We start from the raw sequence: 23,821 nt of genomic DNA, 5'->3' as shown, positions 1-23,821 counted from the left end.
CTCCAATATTATATTCAAAATCTTGCAAACATACAATATAATCACCAGAAATAGTTGATTTTCTTACTCTAGTAGACCTTCTTAATGTTGCATCGACATTTTCTTGTGGATCATGTCGTTCATCTGGTTGTTCATCATTTTCAGGAATTTGATGATCAACTTGATCTACTAGATTTTCAGCAACAGGTTGTGGAATGTCAATCATGTGTTGTTTATAATCCCTTTGAACTTGAGAGGTATAAATTACAACCAATATTTCACTTGATGTGGAAGGTTGAGACACTATAGAATCAATTTTAGAACCTAAGTTCCTAAATTGATCACTTCCACTAATCAAGTCATTTTCAAGAAATTTAGCATTTCTTGATTCCATAATAATAGTAATATGATATGGACAGTAAAACCTATAACCTTTAGACCTATCGGCATATCCAATGAAATATCCACTAATAGTCCTTGGGTCAAGTTTCTTCTCTTGTGGATTATATATTCTCACCTCAGACGGACAACCCCAAACACGCAAATGTTTCAAACTCGGTTTCCAACCTTTAAACAACTCAAAAGTGTCTTTGGGAAAGCCTTGATTGGAACACGGTTTAATGTATGCGCTGTCGTATTTAGTGCTTTAGCCCACAAGGATTAAGGAAGATTAGAGTTGCTAAGCATTCTTCGTACCATGTCCAATAATATTCGGTTCTTTCTTTCTGCCACACCATTCTGATTTGGAGAACCATACATAGTGTACTGGGCAAAAATCTCATGTTCTTGAAGAAACTTTGCAAAAGGACCAGATGCTTGTCCATTCTCAATATATTTGTCATAATATTCTCCACCTCTATCTGATTTCACTATTTTTATTTACTTGCCACATTGGTTCTCAATTTCAGCCTTAAAGACTTTGAAGGCATCTAATGCTTCATTTTTGTTATGAAGAAAATAAACATTCATATATTGTGAATAATCATCTATATAGGTGATAAAATATTTCTGACCACGTGCATCCATATTTGGACAACAAATATCAGTATGAATTATTTCTAATATACGTGAACTCCTATTAGCACCTTTCTTAGACATGTTGGTCTGCTTACCCTTAATGTCGTCCACACAAGTCTTAAAGTTAGCAAAATCTAGAGTATTGAGTACCCCATTTTTCACTAAACTTTTAATCCTCTCAATGGAGATATGTCTTAATCTTTGGTACCATAACATAAAGGAATTATCATTAATATTACACCTTTTAATACCAGTTAGAACATGCATTGAACTATAAGTGACATAATTTTGTAAACCAGGAAGATAAAGACCATCAAATAAGATATCGTTCCCAACACATTCAAAATTATAAAATAACTCAAATGATGTGTCTTTAAAATTAAAGGAATATCCAAAAATGTACGAGTCTAGAAACAGAAATTAAGTTTCGAGAAAAACTTGATGCATAAAAGGTCCTTTCTAATTTCAAAATAAAGTCACTACTTAAAGTAAAAAATGCAAGTTCCAATAGCCTTCACAGGTGAGCCTAGCTTATTGCCTGATAAAATGTTTTGCTCACTTCTCACTGGTTTCCTTAGGTTTTGCATACCCTGTAAAGAATTTACAATATGGATAGTAGATCCAGAATTAATCCACCAGGTGTTAATATTAACACTAACCTTATTAGATTCATAACATACTAATGAGATTGATTTACTTTTCTTTTCAAGTCATTTTTGGAATTTGGGGAAATTCTTCTTCATGTGTCCTTTTTTCTTGCAAAAGAAACACTTTGCCACCTTCATAATATTAGCTTGAGGTGGTATTTTACCAATCTCCTTCTGATTAGCTTGAGACTTAGTTGCTTTGTTCTTCCCACAAGCAATTTTCAGCAATGCACTTTCACTCATCTCCATTAGAAGCTGCCTTTCTTCTTCCTGAACACACATGGTCATTAATTCATTGATAGGCCATTTGTCCTTATGTGTGTTGTAGGAAATCTTAAACGACCCATATTCCTACGGAAAAAGTGTTCAAAATGAAGTGCACTAGGAAGGACTCAGACATGTCAACCTCCCATTTCTTAAGTTGAACTAAAATATCTCGCATTTTAATTATGTACTCACGCACACCTTTCACACTGGTGAGCCGAAGAGAGGATAAATTCATGATCAGGGTCCTTGCTAAAGCTTTATCTGAAGTGATAAACTGGTCATCAATGGCCTTAAGCAAGTCTAAAACCTTTTCATGTTGGTCAACAAAACCATGTATCCCAGCCAAGATTTTTGTCTTAAAGAACATCATGCGGAGTTGGTTGGGCCGCTCACACCACTTATATAACGCAACATCAACTAAACTACTTTCATCAGCGATTGCAGGTAGTTTGTCTTTTCTTATAGCATAGTCTATGTCCATTCACCCCAATTGTAGAAGAATGCTCTCCTTCCCTATCTTATAGTTATATCCTTTGAGTTCGGGAACATCAAATTGAATATCAGGAAAAACTAACAGTTCGAGAAGTTGCAAAATTCAATGGCTTATGTCAAAATTTGAGGCATACTAATCTTAACTATATCTTTTACCGGTGTAAACATACTAGAAAATTGAATCTTGTGACATAAAAATTGTCTGCGGGCTAAATTTTTAATTCAATAAGAAACCATTAAACCTTATGATAGAATAATCAAATTACATACTCAAATTCATGCTTTACGGGTACAACATAAAAATAATTTAAATTTTATCACAAATGTTTACTTTATGATAAAATTGACAAATTATACCTACCTCATGATTCGTGTGGATAAACCATGAAAAATAATATATCATTTTATTTCAATTAATTATATAAATATAATAAAAATTCTTGTGGGATAAAATTCATTATATAAAGTATAATTAATCACAATATTATGTCTAATTCCTTATATGATCTTTAAACAATTTAATATATAATTTTAATTAAAATATAGATGTTGTGGCCAATCCATAATTAATCAAAATTATAAGTATCACTTAGACATAAAACTTAATCATATGAGAATAAATCATATTATGCATTTCAAGATCAAGATATGATGAATACAATTCTCATATATAATTTCATAATTGAAACACAATATTATGCATTTGATTTCATATATATATATATATATATATATATATATATATATATATATATATTTATGCATAAAAAAATAAAAATTTCATAAATGGCAAAGGTAAACAAAATAAGGATATAAGATATAAAAAACAAATACATATAAAAAAACCTTTAATAATTAAGTGGCTTGCGCATTTGTAGCATCTTGTTAGTCATGTGTTTGAAACTTAGCTAGTGCAAAAATGGTACATTCATTGTCATGAAAGAGTTGTCTTGATTTGGTTCTTCCAAGCTCTCTTTCTCTAGATGGCGTATAACATGAAATTAAAAGAGGTGAACTCATGAACCAAATACATGTGCTATATAAATACATTCTACCATTAAGAATGCATTTAATGATCATTATCACCCATTAGTAATAGTTGACGTTCAAAAACTCATGGAACATTTCCTGTGAAGCCCGGATACGTGAAAAAAGGAAAAGTGTCGGTGTCGCACCCGTATCTGATACCGATACTCCACGGATACGGCCGGATACGTATCCTAGGAGTATCCAATTTTTTTTAAAAAAATACAAGATACGGCTGGGATACGGCTTATATACGACTTCCTAAGGCTAGACACGGCTTCAATACGACTCCAATACGGCTCAGATACGGCTACCAGGTTTAACCCATTTTTTTAATGATTTTTAAACGCAAAAGCTTTATTATTTCACAAAACCCATTTGCTTCTCTTCTTCTCCATGCTTACGAAGCTCAAACCCATTTTCTTTTCTTCTCCACACTACATGACAACTGAAAACAAAGCTGCAAAGTGATTCTGTTCTGCATCAACGTGGTTCTTCTTCCTCGTTGATGGTTTCGCAAGCCATCTTCAACGGCGCCTTCTTCTCGACGACGGGTTCTTCTTCGACAGCTTTCTTCATTGGCAGTTCTACAAGCACTCTTGTTGCCGTCGATTCTCGTCATCATCGGTTCCCATCATTGTTGTTTCTTGTTTGTGGGTGTGTTTGTTGTGTTGTGAAAGATGTCTCGTATAACAGAAATGTTTGCATCTTCGGAATATCAAGATGACGATGCTCCACTGTGGTCATTTGTTACAATAAAGGAAAAGATAGGAGATGGGGGTGATAATAGGCTGTGGAGTTGTAATTTTCGTGAAAAAGTTGTCAAAAATTCATACTCTAGGGTTAAAGCACATTTGCTCAGAATTTATGGTAGTGGAATTGCTACTTGTCCGAAAGTTACTAATGCATATTTGGTTGATTTGAGGAGGGTTTGTGAAGAGGCTGAAAACAGATTAAAGTCTAAGAATGTTCCTTTACCTATTGACAAAAGGACTCCAACACCACCAACATTACCACCAAAAAGAAGAAAATCAAGCAATATAGAGAGTGCATTTAATATTGAGGATAGGAATCATCTTAGAGCAGAGATAGCAAGGATGTTTTATTCTGCAGGCTTGTCATTCCATCTTGCTAGAAATCCACATTTTGTTAGTTCTTATTCATTTGCTGCTAACTGTAATCTAAGTGGGTTTCTTCCTCCTAGTTATAATGCATTGAGAACTAGTCTTTTACAGCAAGAGAGGTCTCATATTGAAAGGTTGCTTCAACCTATCAAATCTTTGTGGAGTTTAAAAGGAGTTACATTGGTTGCAGATGGTTAGACAAATGCTCAAAGAAGACCTTTGATAAACTTCATGGCTATATCTGAAGAAGTACCTATGTTTTTGAAGGCCATTGATGGGTCCAAGGAGTAAAAGGACAAACATTACATGTTTGACTTATTAAAGGATGTAATCAAGGAGGTAGGGCCACAAAATGTAGTCATAACTGATAATGCTCCTGTTTGTAAGGCAGCTGGGTTATTGATAGAAGCTGAATTTCCTCATATTTTTTGGACCCCTTGTGTGGTTCATACTTTGAATCTTGGAGTGAAAAACATTTGTGCTGCAAAGAATGTTGATGGTAATGAGAATGTCTTCAATGAATATGGGTGGATTGCTAAAGTAATTGGTGATGCTTCTTTTATCAAGGTTTTCATCATGACTCATTCAATGGGATTAGCAATTTTTAATGAGTTTTCTTCTCTTAAATTGCTTTCAATTGCTGAAACTCGTTTTGCCTCTATGATAGTCATGTTAAAAAGATTTAAATTGTTGAAACGTTGTTTGCAAAATATGGTCATTAGTGATCAATGGAATAGTTATAGAGAAGATGATGTCAGAAAAGCTGCACATGTAAAAGAGTTGATTTTGAATGATATATGGTGGGATAAAGTCGATTACATCCTTTATTTCATGGATCCTATATATAGCATGATTAGAATATGTGATACCGATGCTTCTAATCTTCACTTAGTGTATGAAATGTGGGATTCTATGATAGAAAAGGTGAAGACAACCATCTATAGGCATGATGAAGTGCTAGAAAATGAAGTTTCTAGTTTCTTTGAAGTTATTCATGAAATACTTAATTCTAGGTGGAGTAAGAGTTGTAATCCACTTCATTGCTTAGCTCATTCTCTAAATCCAAGGTAATATTTTTATATCAATTTTTCAATAATGTGTATGGCTTAGCTTAGCTCTTTCTCAACCATAGTATGACTAAAATGTATACATATTTTTTTTTTATAGGTACTATAGTGATAATTGGCTTAATGAGGTTCCAAATAGGGTTCCTCCTCATAGAGATGATGAACTTTCTAGCCAAAGGAATAAATGTCTTAAGAGATATTTTCCACATGTTAATGTTAGGACAAAAGTTTATGAAGAATTCTCTAAATTCTCATCTTGTGCGGGTGACTTTGGTTCATTTGATTCAATTGAGGATAGATGGGCATTAGATCCAAAAACTTGGTGGGTGATGCATGGATCCTCTACACCTATACTCCAAAAGGTTTGCTTTAAAGCTTCTAGTGCAGCCATGTTCTTCCTCATGCTGTGAGAGGAATTGGAGTACATACTCCTTTATTCATTCTTTGAAGAGAAACAAAATGGATCCAAAGAGGGTGAAGATTTGGTTTTTGTGCACTCTAATCTTAGGCTTTTGTCTAGAAAAGAGGAAGGGTATAAAAAAGGAGAGACAAGATTGTGGGACATTAATGGAGATGTACATGATTCACTTGATGATAGTGCTGGAATTCTTGAAATGGCAGATTTATCTCTTGATGAGCCAGATTTAGAAGCTATGCTTTTCTTAGATGATGGCAATGGAGGAGAAGAAAATGAAACAATTAGAGTTTGACAATAATTTAGTAATTCCTAACTAGTAATGATACTTTGATATAGACTATTGTATAAAGCCAATACTTATATGAAAGCTGTATTTTTTTATGTGAAATAGGGTAGAAACTGTATTTTTTGCTTATGATCACAAGTATGTCTTTTTGTAAATTGTGATCATTATATGAACCTTAGGAGATGTGAAATAGGGTAGAAACTGTATTTTTTGCTTATGAAAGCTATATTTCTGGTTTTGTCTAGTGACAGGAGATGTAACCAACATAGCATTGGATCCTTTATTCATGTTTGTTTTCCATTTGGGTGTTAATGGTGCAGCTATTGCTCATGTTATAAACCTTAGGTTTTCTTGATTTGATGATGATTTATGTTATTTGTTGTTTTACGAAGCTGAATATGTATCATATGGGGCTGAATTAATTGTGAATTGAATATGTATCAAGTAATAACTTGCTGCTGAATTGAGCTACAAGGTGGAATGAATCAAGTGGGTAAATTGGCTATCCTGCCATGAATTTGGCAAATTTATATTAGATTACTTGATTAACTATATATTATGTATACTACTATGCTGTAATGGAATGGAGGCACAATTGATGTTATCAGTGTTATGAAATGCAATTAAAAATCATGACATGATAATGATTTGGTTTCTAAATTCTATTTCTGAAATAAGCTTTTGTGTTGCGTATCCTCTTTTTTTTTTTTACTTTGTTCTTGCTTTTTTTTTTCCATGAATTGCTTCCTTTTGTGTTCACATTTTTCATATTTTTACTTCTGTTTTGAACATGCAGCTTCATATCAGAATTCTAAATCTCAAGCTTCATATCATTTTCTAGTCAAAGCAACATTGATATTATGTCCTGATTTTTCATGTTTTATTTTTTAATATGAATTTGAAGCTATTCCAATGAAAAATCAAACTGTTCTAGAAAAAAAAAATCTGAAACTATATATAACTTTTTATATATTTTATTAACGTACCCAAGATGTATCGTATTTTTAACTTTAAAAATTTGTCATATTTCCATATCTATGTCGTATCGTATCCGTATCGTATCTCGTATCTAGGCTTCATAGAACATTTCATAGTTATTATTACAAATTACTCACAAAACTAACAATGACACATTAGATCACACTAACTCCATAGCATTTTCGATCCGTTTGAGACAAATTTTATAGCATTGTTGTAAATCTTCTCTCATTTAAATAATAAAATAATATGGTCTGGCCTTAACATACATGGTGTTTATAAGATTCCTTCAATTTGTTGTTTCCCCGTTACCTCGTAGCCTTTCGTTTTGACCCGATTAATAAGCAAACCTCTGACAATCCATAGTTTAAAAGCCATTGTTCAAAAAATATATAAACGCAAAACTACCACTTAGAGGGGGCAAAAAATAGAAGTTAGAAAATAGATGAAGAAAAAAGAATATATTATTTTCAGTTAAAGTTGGATTAAAACATAAAATATGCCCAAATTTCTCAATTACGCATCCAACGCATAATAGTGTTGTTCTGATCTTCTGTGCTTATCCAAGAGTTTAATTTTCATCCGTAGATTTTTCTATTCAAAACCAGTGAACAGTTCACAGAACCCTTTATATTCAACTCATAAAAAAGCTGACTAAAAAACAAGGGAAACCGGACAATTGACAATACCATGCAACACTGGTATGTGTAAAAGAACTGAAGCTAAAGGTACACTATAAATAGGACTCCGTTATATCTTTGCTTCCTATCTCATCTCAAAGCATTCTCTCATTTTCATATATACATTAGCTTGTCACACACTATTGGTCATTCTTAATTACTTGCTGCATTTTTCTCCTTTGTGCCTGAGAATTTGTCTTGTCATTTAGGCATGGAACTAAGTCTTAACCACCAACTTGGGCTTGTTTGTGTAATATTGCTCTTCCCTGCACTATGTAGCTGCAACGAATACTTTACGAACTCCAGAGCAAGCTATTATAATACCCCTGATGGCCTTGGGAATCCAAGTAAGCCAACTATAGCTAGTTAGCTATGTACTCATTTTTATGAGCTTGTTTTGTATAAATAAAATAGTTTGTATCATATTTGTATGCAGACTAGGAACTAGGTTGTGTTTGTGTCATGTTTTGGGAGGGGGCAAGAAGCTCATTTACATGTTTCACCACTAACCCTTTGTACTTTGAAACTAGATAGTAGATACTGTTTTCTTTCTATCAAATTAAAACATTTGAGGAATTAATTACTTACTTCTGAAGATGCATATGCATGCTTCTTCTGTAACACGCCCTCTTTAGAAATAAAATTAATGTACATTTTGGCTGTGTGGCATCATACTACTCATCTCTTTAGAAACATAATTAATGTGATGGACCAATTGGTGTAATATTTTAGGGGGAGCTTGTGGCTTTGAAGAATATGGAAGAACGATTAATAATGGAAGTGTGGCTGCTGTATCTGGGCTATGGAGGAATGGTGCTGGCTGTGGCACATGTTATTGGGTACTTCCCTTTCCTTTCTTTTCATTAATCAATATTTTATTATTTCTAACAATCCTCAGTAAAACAAGGCTTCATCATCATCATTAACTACAACAAAATATTTACATGGAATGCGAGGTATTTCTACTAAGACTAATTAATGATATGGGCATTATATATATTATGAACCTAGATTTGAAACCTTTGTTTTTCTCTATATTTTTCTTTTCACGTCAAATCATACTTGCACTCGTCTCTTTTTCTCTCATAAAGTGTCAAACAGTATACGAGGGTGTTTATGCATCTTTATCCTTCTACTAAATGTTGTTAATATAAATGGTGAGTTAGGTAAGGTGCAAAATTCCACAATACTGCGGGAAAGGAGTGCAGGTGGTGGCCACAGACTCTGGTGCGGGAGACGGAACAGACTTCATAATGAGCAAACGTGGATTCTCAGGATTGGCACGCAACGTAGCTGCTTCTAAGGAGCTGTTCAAACGCGGGGTGGTGGATATTGCATTCACAAGGGTTCCCTGTAACTACCCTTCTAACATTAAGCTCCGTGTCCACAAGAGCAGCAAAAACCCTGGCTACTTAGCTGTCCTGCTTCTCAACGTAAATGGAGTACGCGACATCACGGCTGTTGAGATGTGGCAGGTATATATACATGCACGTGCTCCCACACGCATGTAGAAAACATAGGTTATGCATTGACAATGTAAAATAATTGTACATTATCATTGAGTTACAAATCATCATATATGATAGATTTGTTAATTTTTATAATAACTACCTTAAAAGTTCTACTAATAACAACAGAATTTATGATTGATTGACAATATATGACTATTCAACCGATAAATTTATCATACATTCAATTCTTAATGTACAATGATTTTTAAATCAATTAGTAGATAGAAACTGCAACTTTACTATATATAGGCATGTGTATTTGCTTTAATGGTTGATTTAGTTAGTTTAGTATTACTTGAGAGTGCTTCCATACGTTCAAAATACTTGTCCCTCTGTGTAGTTGAACTGAATTTGGTTATTGAAATGTTGTGCAGAGAGGGCAGAAACGTTGGGAGCCACTACGCAGGGTGTATGGGGCAGTGTTTGACTATGCTAACCCACCCAGTGGTGCAATTCTCTTGAGGTTTCAAGTTGGCTATGGATATTGGCTGCCTTCAAATAACCCAATCCCTGCTAATTGGAAGCCTGGTGCTACTTATGACACCAAAGTCCAGATTTATGAGAAAGGAAATTAAATATACATGCACTGGTTCCAAACCCCAGGAACATACTACAACTAATAAGTAGTACTAGTCATCACTTATTCCGTTAATTTGTTTGTTATAATTAAGTAGTGTCACTCAATGTTGTTTCTTGTTAATTTACTTGTGTCAAAAAAAGGGACTAGAATAATGGGGTTCATGTGATCAAATTTCCATGTATCTAAGACTACATGGAATATGAATAAAATACAGTTTGGTTTGATCATTTACTGGTTTTTCTTATCCTTCTACTTGTATTAGTTTATGCTTAGTTGGATTATTTTACTTGTTTCAAGCATGAATGAAAGAATTATATAAGTGAACTTTTTTATCTTTTACAAGAAAGGAAAGCTTGTAGCTTGCTATTCCAAACGAGCATATTTGTTAACAAATGAACCATAACTTTATTGGTTTTAATTTTGCCTATATTGCTATTATTATATCACTGCTACACGTATAATTTAATAAACTATAAATGGCTAGGAATTCACATTTTCATACTACACAGTAAAATGTGGATTGTTTATTCTGCGCTACAAAGATGCAGATCAGTCATACGCTACTTGAGCATATATAATCCACATTGTAACTAGCGTATGCTCTTTCGTGCTGACTGGACTTGATTTGCAATCTTCTGTTCTGTTCTTCAGGCACTCAAACCAAAGGTTCAGTCATCATTTGAATTTGTATGTGTGAAAATGAGTTATGGTTTGATTCCTTTGATTCTATTTTTACCTTAACCCGGTTCACATCATAGAGCATACCTCACAATTGACTTAGCTCATGAGCACCTTGATTTAATTAAAAATACAAGTTGCAGCATATATTGATCATTCTTAAAATATTTGGTGTACTTTACACCGGTGACCAGACTGGATATAACTGTAGCAACATTTTCTTTCAAATTTGGTTCCTGTGTCATTTTCCTAGGCATTTCATTTTTTCTAACTTCCCATTCAAATTCAAGGACAAGGAAAGTAGGAATTCAAAAATTGACAACCTCTTTAAACACAACTTTTGAGTAGGCATCTTAATAGGCTGCAGAAGGGAGTAATTTACATATTGGCTTTCATGGACTAAATGGAGTACAAATATTAGACTATTATCAGTCATAACAAGGCACTTAAAATGCTTTTGTGACAATAGTCGACTGGTCCATCCCAAATCAAGCAACACCGGAATTCTTTAACACAACACTAAATATTTGAAAACAAAAGTGTTCAACTGAATTCTCAAAATTGATCATGCCACTACTCAATCTATAACTGGACATCAGTTAATGCAACACTTACAGAAAAATATCTCATTCTAGGAAAGCTATTAAAAATACTAAGAGCGAAAGAACCTTAAAATTAGGACAGGATGTTTGAAAACTCATTTCTTTTTTCCAGTCTTGGCAGCATCAGAAGCCTTGGTCTTCTGAACTCCACGAATCTTCTTAGCTCTATTCTTTCTCTCCTTCATTTGCTTCCTTGATTTCTCTTCCTTTCCTGATAAGCCTGTACTTAGGCTCACACTTCTTAGCATTCTCAACTGAATCATATAAATTAAACACCAAACCCAGTGGATTTCCCACCACCAAAATGAGTTCGGAACTTGAAGGCAAATACAGGGTTGGTGTCTTTCTCGTCATACATTCTCCTTAGCTTCTCCTTCAGTTCAGCCTTGGAATCATTAGCGCTCCCTGGATGAAGGACATCAATGACGAACTGCTTTCCGGAGAGAAGCCTGGTTGTCATAAACATTCTGGTTCGGATGGTGACTGCCTTGTCTGCCATGTTGTTTAGCGCCGGCTATTGGAGCAACTGGTATCCTCAGCTCGAAACCACCATGATTAAATGAAGTATATCTTCATTTTAATTTATTTTTTTGAATTCAACGTTTAAGTAGTCTCAGTGTTGAGAACAGAGTCACACAACAGGAGAATCCAGCAAGGGAGCAACAAAATGCAGAAACAACACAGCAAACAGCAAGGGCACAGCAAGAGAATACAGAAACAGAGAAGGGAGAAGGACCAAGGCTAAAAAGGGAAATTCGCAAACCATATGACCTCAAGGACTTCGTAAGCAAGTAGTGAAGCAGGGAGTGTCCTGGCAGCATTGCTCTTGATGGTAGTGGCGCTCCTGAAGATCCTTTGTCGGCTGAGAGTACTAATCCCTTAGGATTGTGATCCTCTTTTTGCTATTTTGTAACTTTTCGTTCCTCCAAGGCTAGATGCCAACAAACCATTAGAGAATTGTTAGATGAGAACAGCTACAAAGAACTCTATAAATACTAACAATGTACTCCGAAAATGGTTAAGCAATAATACAGTACTCTCTTTCCTTACCTTTTCTCTGGAGGCACCTAGGCCTCGAATGCTAGGTATCCCTTTGGTTCTTAACAAATCTGGTGCTTTCATTGCCTTCTTCCATGGCGAACTCTCCTCTAACTAAGTCTGCATTGGAACGAATTGAGGAAGCAATCTCCCATCTTGCTTCAAGCCAAATTGTCGTTACTGACAAATTAGAAGATCTCCTCCTTCGCGTGGCCAATCTCGAAAACATTGCTAACTCCTCAGCCTCACCTTTTTCCTTGCCTAACCCTGTACCAAAAACCACCCTCATCAACACTCCCAAAATGAAACTTGATGTCCCTAAATTTGATGGCACCGACCCTTCTGGGTGGGCGTTCAAAATCACTCAGTTTTTCGCCTATCACTCCACCCCAGAACTAGAGCGTCTAACCATTGTTTTCTTCACCATGGAAGGACCCGCCTTAGCGTGGTTCCAGTGGATGATGTGCAACCACCGGTTCCCCACTTGGGCAGGACTTTTGCAGGCCATCGAGACCCGTTTTGCGCATTCACCCTATGAGGACCCTACGGGAATTCTCTTCAAGGTAACCCAAACAGGTTCGGTGAGTGAGTACCTGCATCAGTTTAAAGCTCTGGCAAATCGGATAGTCGGTCTTCCGCCATCTCTCCGCTTGAGTTGCTTCTTCTTGGGTTTGAACCCCGATATTCGCTGCGAGGTCCAAGTTCTCCAGCCTCTGACCCTGGTCCAAGCCGTCGGGTTGGCACATCTCCAGGAGGACAAGCTCGCGGAGCAACGTCGTCCCTACCGCAGTCGCACTACCCCCGGCCCCACACCCCCAACACCATCTTCGTTTCCTACACTACCTCCCACACCACCACCTCCTTTACCCTCACCTACCCCACCATTGTTACCTTCGCCGGCCAAACCACCCTTACCATGGAAACGCCTGACCCCCGCCGAGATCGCAAGCCGCCGGGAGCACAGCCTCTGCGCTTCAACTGTGATGAGCGCTACACGCGAGGGCATCACTGCGCCTCACGGTTCTTTTTACTCATCGCGGAAAACGACAAGCTTGAGGAGCCTTCGAACCCTAATATAACAAACCCTGACCCGTGTCTCGAGGACCCAAACCAACAAGACCCGCCCCAGGCCCAGATCAACTTTTGTGCACTTTCGGGTCACTCCGACACACTACGCCTGTTGGGACGCATCGCCAACCAACCCGTCGTCATCCTCATCGACGGCAGCAGCACGCACAACTTCGTGCAGGCTCGGCTAGTCAGGCACCTCAGTCTCACCTTGACCATGAAATTTGTCCACAGTGGCAATATCATTGAACTTAAAGGAGATACCACCAAAGACTTAGAAGCCATCTCCCCACCACAACTCCGACAACTAATCCAGATGAACTCTGTCAGTGCCTTTTTTTACATACACGCCTCCCCTTCCCTCACCACTTCCTCGACTCCTCATCCTGCTATTTTCGCCTTAATCAACGACTTTGCCCCTCTATTTCAACAACCCTCCACCCTTCCCCCTCCCCGACCCACCAATCACTCTATCTATCTTCAACCTCACGCAACTCCTGTCAATGTTAAACCATATTGTTACCCTCTACTTCCAAAAACACGAAATTGAGACTCAGGTGGCCAATATGCTTCAATCTGGCATCATCAGACCGAGCACGAGCCCCTTCTCGTCGTCGGTCCTGCTGGTTAAGAAAAGGGACGGCTCTTGGCGGTTTTGTGTTGATTACAGGGCTTTGAACAACCTAACGATTAAGCACCGATTCCCAATACCCAAAATTGACGAATTTCTGGACGAACTAGGTGGCACCACTTGGTTTTCCAAACTAGACCTCATGCAGGGCTACCACCAGATTCTAATGGCAGAGTCTGATATCACCAAGACGGCCATCCGGATGCACCACGGCCATTACGAGTTCCTCGTAATGTCGTTCGGCCTCTGCAACGCTCCGTCCACCTTTCAGGCGACAATGAACAGCACCTTCGGTCCTTATTTGTGTAAATTCGTTACCATCTTTTTTTATGATATTCTAATTTATAGCAAAACATTCCCAGAACACTTGGAGCACCTTCGCAAAGCGTTTGAAATCCGTAGCTTGCACTAATTTTTTCTGAAGCTTTCAAAGTGTTCTTTTGCAACTTCTCAGGTGGAATATCTTGGTCACATAGCGTCTTTCCGGGGAGTGGAACCAGTGCTGGCTAAGATTGAGGCAATCCAGAATTGGCCCGTTCCCTGATCCACTCGAGCCCTACGAGGCTTCCTAGGGTTGTCGGGATTTTAGATAAGGTTCACTAAAGGCTATTCCTCACTCGTAGCTACCCTCACAACTCTCCTAACTAAAGACTCCTTTCACTGGAACGTTGACGCTGAACAAGCTTTCCTCATCCTGAAGTAGGCTCTGTGTAATGCACCTGTGCTAAGCTTGCCAGACTTCTCCATCCCACTCTGCGTCGAGACTAACGCCTCCGACGTCGGCATGGGAGCAGTCCTGTCCCAGAAGAACCATCCAATAGCCTTCTTTAGTAAACCTTTTTGCCCTAAGCTTCTTCATGCATCCACGTATGTCAGGGAACTCGCCGCCATCACCACCGCCGTTAAAAAATGGAAGGCAATACTTGTTGGGCAGTCCCTTCACCATTCTCACGGACCACCGCAACCTCAAAGAGCTAATGGGTCAAGTCATTCAGACACCGGAACAACAAACGTTATTTGGCACACTTATTGGGCTATGATTACTCCATCCACTATCGCACTAGCCAATCCAATGCGGCGGAAGACGCCCTTTCCCGGCGGACAAAAGCCCCCTTTACCCAACTCTTTCTTCTAACGGTTATCAATTATCTTTTCTTGCAGGAACTTAAACAGGAGCTCCTCCACAACTCCGCCTTCCTCGAATTTCGTCAACAAATTCAAGCCGATCCTTCCAAATACCCTGACAGCTCCATCCGCGACGACTTCATCCTTCAAAATGGTCGCATATGGCTTCCCAAGGGTCTCCATGTCATCCCCACTATTCTCGCTGAGTTTCACAACACCCCCACCGGCGGCCACATGGGCATTGCAAAAACTTTGGGGCGCATTAACGAAAATTTTGTCTGACCTTTCATGAAGCAGGATGTCAAGCTATTTATCTCTTCTTGCATAGTATGTCAGCAGACTAAGAACAATCATCGCAAAAGCTCGGGGTTACTCTGTCCACTTCCCATGCCAGCACGAAAAGCTCGGGGTGTACATAGGTTTACTTCCGGCGCACTACACTGCTGCCACTGTGGCCAGGATATTTATGGAGATTGCTGGCAAAATCCATGGCATGCCACGCAGCCTCATCCTCGACCGAGATCCCCTGTTCGTGAGTCGCCTTTGGCAAGAACTATTCAAGCTAAGCGGTACCAAACTCAAGATGAGCACGGCGTATCACCCCCATATGGATGGCCAGATAGAGGTGATGAATCGCGTAATCGAGCAACACCTCCGAGCTTTTGTCCACCAAAAACCGACAACATGGGGACGTTTCCTCCTATGGCCGGAGTGGTCGTACAACACATCCATCCACTCCGCTACCGGCAAGTCACCATATGAAATCACCTTTGGCAAGAAGCCCCCTAATATCCCTCAGTATGTGGCCGGTGATTCCAATGTGGCGGCAGTGGATGATTGGTTGACCGAGCGTGACACCATGATTTCTAGTTTGACAAAAAAGTTATTAAAGGATCAGTAGAAAAAGAAGGAGAGTGCGGACAAACAACGAAGGGATGTTCAATTTGAGGAAGGCGCGCAGGTCTTGGTCAAATTACGACCTCGGCGCCAGTCAACGGCTACAGGAAGTCAATATTCAAAATTGGCCAAAAGGTTCTATGGGCCTTTCCGCATTGTGCAAAGGATAGGGCCTGTAACCTATAAGCTTGACCTGCCAGAGTCATCACGCATACATCCAGTATTTCACTGCTCACTACTCAAGCCATATACTCCATCCACCACCCCGCCGGAGGTCCCCCTCTTAGTCTACCAGCTTCGTCGGAAGAACACCAGCCACTCATTTCCCCCCTAGCTATCTTGGACACTAAGTGGACTCAGTCAGAGAAGGATAGTGAATTACTTGTCCTCGTGCAATGGGCTGGCCTACTACCTGAAGACACATCATGGGAACCTTGGGCACAATTGAAAGCGGATTATAACCTTGAGGACAAGGTTATTTTGGAAGCGCAAGGGTATGTTGAGAACAGACTCACACAACAGGAGAATGCAGCAAGGGAGCAAAAAAATGCAGAAACAACACAGCAAACAGCAAGGGCACAGCAAGAGAATACAGAAACAGAGAAGGGAGAAGGACCAAGGCTAAAAAGGGAAATTTGCAAACCATATTACCTCAAGGACTTCGTAAGCAAGTAGTGGAGTAGGGAGTGTCCTGGCAGCATTGCTCCTGATGGTAGTGGTGCTCCTAAAGATCCTTTGTTGGCTGAGAGTAATCCGTTAGGATTGTGATCCTCTTTTTGCTATTTTGTAACTTTTCGTTCCTCCAAGGCTAGATGCCAACAAACCATTAGAGAATTGTTAGATGAGAACAGCTACAAAGAACTCTATAAATACTAACAATGTACTCCAAAAATGGTTAAGCAATAATACAGTACTCTTTTTCCTTACCTTTTCTCTGGAGGCACCTAGGCCTCGAATGCTAGGTATCCTTTTGGTTCTTAACACTCAGCTACTGGGATATAAATTTAGCACCTATAGGTATGACTGTATGGAGGGATATTAATATGAGGTTTAGATAATTTGTATGAAATCCTAAACTTAAATTTTATTGCCACCCTTGTTCCAGAAGGTCGTGGAATCGTGGGTAGGCTTAAAGGGATGACTTCTATCTGACTGTGGCAACATGTCTTTTTTTCTTACTTGATGAACCCTTTTATTTCAAGATGATTGACTATGTGAATTTTTATTGCTTTACTTTCTTATTGCTTCACGAAAAACTCTGACATTTGCTGACATGGTAGAGGGCTTATTCACATCACATGTAATGCAATCTTAGAATATGTTGCTTCAGTTTCAAAAAAAACAGGAGGAAAGTGCGTGTAACATAGTGTCATACATGGCAATCGGCAAATGACTATAATTCTGAGCCTAACTATTATGCCTTGATTCAGCAGTGTCAATCCATTGATTGCCCAGCAAAAAAAGGAATCCATTGATTTGTTCAATTGTAAAATTCTGACGAGCAATGATAAGCGCACATCTAATTTTTGAGGTGTATGGATGAAAAGAAGAAAGAATAAATAAAAATGGAAGGAATTGACTCTTGATATGGTACTAGAGTTTTTGTGATTCAATGATTAACAATTTAATCTTTGTGGCCTAAATCTCCTAAATGTAAATTAAACTTCAGCAGAAAAGAGTAAATCTATATACTTTAAACTCAAAGGTAGACACATTTTTAATCGGAAGGGTTGAGAATTTTTTTCATCCTTGAAAATTAGTCAATTATGATTTGTCTTTATAATTCTTTTGCAATTAATCTTCGATTTTATGAAAAGTGTGAGATGAGAAAGAAATAAAGAAAGAAAGAAAGAAAAAGAAAGCAGGGACGGATAAAAGCTAGATAACACCATACAAAAGAACTAGAGATCATAATAGAATAGTAATGTGTACAAGAAGATGTAAGGAATTGCTAATAAACAACAAAGTCAAGGAAAACCATTGATAAAAGAGGAAAAATTGAACATGCAGTTTAGTTTATGACATATGTAACAACACAATTCTTCACTTTCTTGAACCATTCACTTCAGAATCAACTTAACTGACCTCCTGTTTCAGGCACATGGATTCATCTTGAACATCATTACCCAATTCTTCTGCATCAGTATCATCATCTTCAATGCCTTGCAATCTACACACATGATCTGCATAAGCATGTGGTCCACATAAAGGAGGAAAGTCTCTGATTAATTCTCTTCGAGGAGACTCTTTAGTTTCAGCCTTCTCCTTCAAACCAGCATCGGAACCATCTATGCTGTTGCCATCAGATGATGAGAATTCTGAACCATCACAAAGAACCCCTTCTGAAAAAGAAGAAAACTTTGACACATTGGAGGAGTCACACGCTACAACAACTTCAGCGGCACTTATCAATTCTTCATCTTCCAAATCTTGCAGTCCCAACTCCAAAATAGTGTCATTTAATTGGCGAAAATTGTTAGGATCAACCCTTTTGCCATAGGAGCCACATCCTTCTGGGAAATCACGAATGGCATAACGTTTGCGCTTTCTTTGAATAGGCTGAGCAACAAAAGTGCAATTCTCGTTTTCCATTGATCAAATCTTCCCTCTGAACGGTGCAAGAGGGATGTAAAACACAGAGAAGATGATGCGATTGCTTAATTTAAGTCATTCACCTTTTTGGCGAAGCGAATTATATATATTGTGCATAGTAGATTAGGATCAATTTGAATTGAGTTATTACCGTTACAATTATGTTATTATTAATGATCTTGGTGTCTTTTATTAATCGGTTGAGATTTTATTCTTAAATGAAATAATAACTTTTCCTTTTTCAAGATTTTATCTTTTACACAAGAAATCTTTTTCTTTTTTTCAAGATTTTATTTTTCAAAAGAATATTTGATGAGGATTTTATGTTTAAGTAAGAATATTTTGGGAAATAAATAGGATTTTGGTTCAATATTTGGATGGTGGTGTGCTTGGTTGATCGGATAGGAAAAAAGTTCATTTATTATTTGCCCTCATCTATATTTATATCTATATAAAAACTGTCACCACATGGCACAATTTTATCTTTTTTATAACATTTTAAAATTTTACTTTCTTTTTGCTCTCTCACACCTTTTTTCTCACTATTTTCCTTTTTCACCACTTAAAAATTCATGCATTTGCAAGGGATCTACTCCTAGTTTGGTTTGTAAACACACGAGAAAAATTAAAATTATTATTATACACTAACTTGCGAATTACCGATGTAAACCAGTATGGTAAGATATTTTGATATTTTTAATATTGAGACTATCATGAGCGTTGATATATTTTAGTATTAACACTTTAATATTTAGTATTTAATACTATTATAAAAGTTTATATATTTTAGTGTGATATATTTTAACTTAAAATATGAAAGAAAAAAATCTTCTAATTTTATGCATTATTTATTTTTCAAAAAATATTTTTTTAAATCATTTTTGGGTCCAAGGACTAGTATGTTTATTAGTGGATTTGGCGAGTAAGATACGATCTTTAAAAAAAAAATCATTTATTTCACATATCAGATTTGTTCGACTCGTTTAAAACACAAGCTTCACGAGCTAAGTCTTAAACTGGCCCGATCGATCTATATACACACCCCTATTAATCGGAAATAAAAATAGTTCTTAATTTTTTCTTAGTCTAGATCACATGTATTATCTGTGACAAATAATCTTGTTCGAGTTGTTGGATATGATCATTATGGACGACAAAGATCTCGCAAGACTCAAATAGTTCATAAACTCTAAAAGAAATAAAAATGATACACATTTTATGGAAAATGACATTCACTTCTCTTAAGGGAGGTTTTTTTTCATAATTATGAATTTGTTTAAAATTTTGAATATACAACCTTTTTTTTATAGAATTCAGTATATGTAATATCCTATTTTTTGTAAAATAAATTGAAAATAATTTTATTTAAAAATACATAGAATATTAGGAAAATAATGAGATTTTTTTAATTAAATAAATAAGAATAAATGATTTTATTAATTAAAATAATGATTTTAAGGCAAATAAAATAAATATATGTTCTTAGAAAATAAAAAAATATTTTATTTATACATTTAATAGTTGTAAAATAGGTTTCCTTTTATAAAATAATAAAATAAAGAAAAATAGAGTAAATAATAAGCTAAGAGTATTATAACTGTAAATAAAAACATATTATGTTAGTTTTTATATTTACGATACGTCCTTACATTCTTTCTTCCTCTCAGATTCGTTTTAGAATAGATGTTAAAATTGATGTCTCATGTAAGTGACATGTGACTTATGTATGAACTAATAAATAAATAATTAATAATTAAGAACTAAATTGTAATTGGGTTGAATATGAGAAGTTTCTAAAGGTAACTGTTACCTAACAGGAGTAGTTGTTATAGTAAGGGTTAATACCCACTGATGTGAAATAAGGTCCCTTCAGACTAGAGAGAGTCTAACCATCACCATCACAAAACGTAGAGACACAGAAAGAATATTCAATGGACTAAAATCTTGTTTTTATCATTTTTTCAAGAAATCAAAGTACACAGGAGAAAAATCTCACTATGGAGAAAGATATGCATTGTTCATTTATTATTTGTGAGAATCATAAGTTTCAAAATCCTATTTTTTGGATAATTGTTAATCTAGGGAACCCTTAAAATTTTACATGTGATATCAGAACATATGTTATGAAATTTCTGATTTTCCAATAATAATTTATTTTCTTCCAATTATTATAAACCCTAATTATGAAATTTTAAAATTTTATTTTTCCACTGCAAATATGATATTTTGTAAATAAATAAAAAATAAAAATTGTTGATTTATTTTAGAAAGTATAATATTGGAGAAAGAAAAAAAGTGGCTAGTCATGTACGTTGTTCCTATTCCTTGGAACTAAAAGTAAAGCGCCTGCATGCACTTTCTTATTTCCTTCATTGTTCCTTTCCCGGGAAAAAAAGAGGGGAAATCTTTGGAATTGCTATTTGCAATCTACATTTTGTTATTCTCAATCTCACTTGTTCATTTTTTTCTTAATATTATTATTAAATATGATTAAAGGATTGAAAGTTTATGCCCTGCAATTAAATTAACATGAATGTTTTAAAATTATGTCTATCAGTAAATATGTATATGTTATACATTTGTTTCAATGTGATTGAATTTCTATTATTTTATTGGTTATAATGTGAATGTATGATATTTATTTGGCTTGGAATGAAATTAATAAAATGACTATGTATAGTTAATAGCAATAAATATGTGCAGACCATATATTTGGTTGGAATTAAATGTATGATGAATTTGTTAGTTACCAAAGTAACCAAATTTATAAGGTTATTTAATTTCAAATTAATGATTATTTCAATTACTCATAAAATAATAGATGTTAAATTATATGATTATTGGTTTATGGGTAATTGAAATATGGATAATTATATGATTAATGGTTACTTATAACGAGTAATATCATCCATGATTACAATATATTCAATTTCCCAAGCAGTATACTCAAAGTGGTAATAAAACTTAATAAATAAACCTAATGTTTATTTTGGTCAAAAACATAATTTTTCTCAAATAAATCAATGTGCACCTGAATATGAGAAAATATCACAATATAAAAGTTTCAATTTTAACTTGTACGTATATAATTATAAAGTGGAACCAAGTCTCATTCTTTCTACATGATCCTTAAATTTAAACGGTGGCATGCCCTTAGTTAAAGGATCAGTGAGTGCTTATATGTTCAATGACCACTTTCTCGTCTTTTACTCTTTCTCTAATGACTAAGTATTTAATGTCGATGTGCTTACTTGGACTTCCACTTTTGTTATTCTTAGCCATAAAGACAGCAACTAAGTTATCGCAGAAAATTCTCAAAGGCTTTGAAATAGTATCAACTATCTTCAGTCCAGAAAAGAAACTCTTGAGTCACACACCATGTGATGTAGCCTCAAAACAAGAGACAAACTCAGCTTCCATGGTAGAAGTAGTAGTCAAAGTCTGCTTAACACTCCTCCATGAAATAGCTCCACCAGCCATCATGAAAATGTACCCAGATGTTGATTTGCAAGAGTCAACACAACCAGCAAAGTCTGAGTCTGAATAACCAATCACATCTAGATTGTCTGTCTGTCTATACATAAACATGTAATCTTTGGTCTCCTGAAGGCACCTCATCACTTTCTTAGCAACTCTCCAGTGGTCAATACATGGGTTACTATAATATCTTCCTAACATTACAACTACAAAAGCAATGTCAGGCCTTGTGCACACTTGAGCATACATGAGGCTTCGAACAACTGAAGCATAAGAAATGTTTTTCATTTGTTCCCTCTCAAAGTCATTCTTTGGGCATTGGTTCAAATTAAACCTATCACCCTTCACAATGGGAGCAACATTTGGTAAACAATCTTTCATCTGAAATCTCTCTAAAATTTTGTTAATATAGGTTTCCTTTGATAAACCTAAAATACCTCAAGGTCTATCTCTATGAATCTTAATGCCGATGACATAAGATGCATTACCCATATCCTTCATGTCAAAATTCTTAGAGAGAAATTGTTTCACCTTATGTAGTAAACCCCGATCATTAACTACAAGTAAAATATCATCTACATATAAAATAAGAAAACATATTTTGCTCCTACTGACCTTGTAGTATATGCATTATCCATGGGTTTTTCATCAAAACCAAATGAAGAAATTATTTCATGAAACTTAAGGTACCACTGACATGAGGCTTGTTTTAGAACATACTGGATTATCAGCAATAGGTTGTAGAATGTCAATCATGTGTTGTTCATCATCCCTTTGAACTTGAGGGGTATGAATTACAATAAATATTTCAGTTGATGTGGAAGGTTGAGACACTATAGAATCAATTTCAGAACCTATGTCCCTCAATTGATCACTCCCACTAATCAAGTCATTTTCAAGAAATTTGGCATTTCTTGATTCCACAATCCTAGTAATATGATATGGACAGTAAAACATATAATCTTTAGATCTTTCGGCATATCCAATGAAATATCCACTAATAGTCTTTAGGTCAAGTTTCTTCTCTTGTGGGTTATATATTCTCACCTCAGACGGACAACCCCAAACGCGCATACGTTTCAAACTCAGTTTCCAACCTTTAAACAACTCAAAAGTGTCTTTGGGACAGCCTTGGTTGAAACATAGTTTAATGTATACGTTTTCGTCTTTAGTGCTTAAGCCCACAAGGATTTAGAAAGATTAGAGTTGCTAAGCATACTTCGTACCATGTCCAATAATATTTGGTTCCTTCTTTCCGCAACACCATTCTAATTTGGAGAACCAGGCATAATGTACTGGGCAACAATCTCATTTCTTTAAGAAACTTTGCAAAAAGATCAGGTGCTTGTCCATTCTCAATATATTTGCCATAATATTCTCCACCTCTATCTAATCTCACTATTTTTATTTTCTTGTCACATTGATTCTCAATTTCATCCTTGAAGACTTTGAAGGCATCTAATGCTTCATTTTTGTTATGAAGCAAATAAACATTCATATATCATGAATAATCATCTATATAGGTGATAAAATATTTCTGACCACGTGCATCCATATCTGGACAACAAATATCAGTATGAATTATTTCTAATATACTTGAACTCATGTTAGCACCTTTCGTAGACATGTTGGTTTGCTTAC

The 23,821-nt window shown here is 36.1% G+C and overlaps 2 protein-coding genes and 1 pseudogene across 2 annotated transcripts; 2 read left to right on the top strand and 1 right to left on the bottom strand.

Annotated features, from left to right (window-relative positions):
* The first annotated feature begins 4,858 nt into the window (after positions 1-4,858).
* Positions 4,859-6,329, top strand: LOC114393576. Its single transcript, XM_028354928.1, has 3 exons — positions 4,859-5,619; positions 5,720-6,025; positions 6,128-6,329. The coding sequence occupies exons 1-3, from the start codon at positions 4,859-4,861 to the stop codon at positions 6,327-6,329; spliced, it is 1,269 nt and encodes a 422-aa protein (XP_028210729.1).
* Positions 6,330-8,084: 1,755 nt separating this feature from the next.
* Positions 8,085-10,303, top strand: LOC114392956 (expansin-like B1). Its single transcript, XM_028354215.1, has 4 exons — positions 8,085-8,328; positions 8,714-8,820; positions 9,148-9,456; positions 9,867-10,303. Exons 1-4 carry the CDS (start codon positions 8,193-8,195, stop codon positions 10,065-10,067), a joined length of 753 nt encoding a protein of 250 aa, XP_028210016.1. The 5' UTR covers positions 8,085-8,192; the 3' UTR covers positions 10,068-10,303.
* An 85-nt stretch (positions 10,304-10,388) lies between these two features.
* Positions 10,389-18,335, bottom strand: LOC114392960 (annotated as a pseudogene).
* Between the last annotated feature and the right edge of the window lie 5,486 nt (positions 18,336-23,821).

Source organism: Glycine soja, chromosome 17 (assembly GCF_004193775.1).
Source record: "Glycine soja cultivar W05 chromosome 17, ASM419377v2, whole genome shotgun sequence".
NCBI lineage: Eukaryota > Viridiplantae > Streptophyta > Magnoliopsida > Fabales > Fabaceae > Glycine > Glycine soja.
Note: the sequence above shows the minus strand (reverse complement) of the source record. Positions and strands in the feature narration are given on the sequence as shown.

Excerpts from the sequence above, each read along its gene's own strand:
- LOC114393576 (XM_028354928.1), top strand. The coding sequence starts at position 4,859 with ATGTTTGACTTATTAAAGGATGTAATCAAGGAGGTAGGGCCACAAAAT. Across the intron at positions 5,620-5,719 it reads GCTCATTCTCTAAATCCAAG|GTACTATAGTGATAATTGGC; the intron begins GTAATATTTTTA and ends TTTTTTTTATAG. Across the intron at positions 6,026-6,127 it reads GCCATGTTCTTCCTCATGCT|GCTTTTGTCTAGAAAAGAGG; the intron begins GTGAGAGGAATT and ends CTCTAATCTTAG.
- LOC114392956 (XM_028354215.1), top strand. The coding sequence starts at position 8,193 with ATGGAACTAAGTCTTAACCACCAACTTGGGCTTGTTTGTGTAATATTG. Across the intron at positions 8,329-8,713 it reads TGATGGCCTTGGGAATCCAA|GGGGAGCTTGTGGCTTTGAA; the intron begins GTAAGCCAACTA and ends GTAATATTTTAG. Across the intron at positions 8,821-9,147 it reads GCTGTGGCACATGTTATTGG|GTAAGGTGCAAAATTCCACA; the intron begins GTACTTCCCTTT and ends ATGGTGAGTTAG.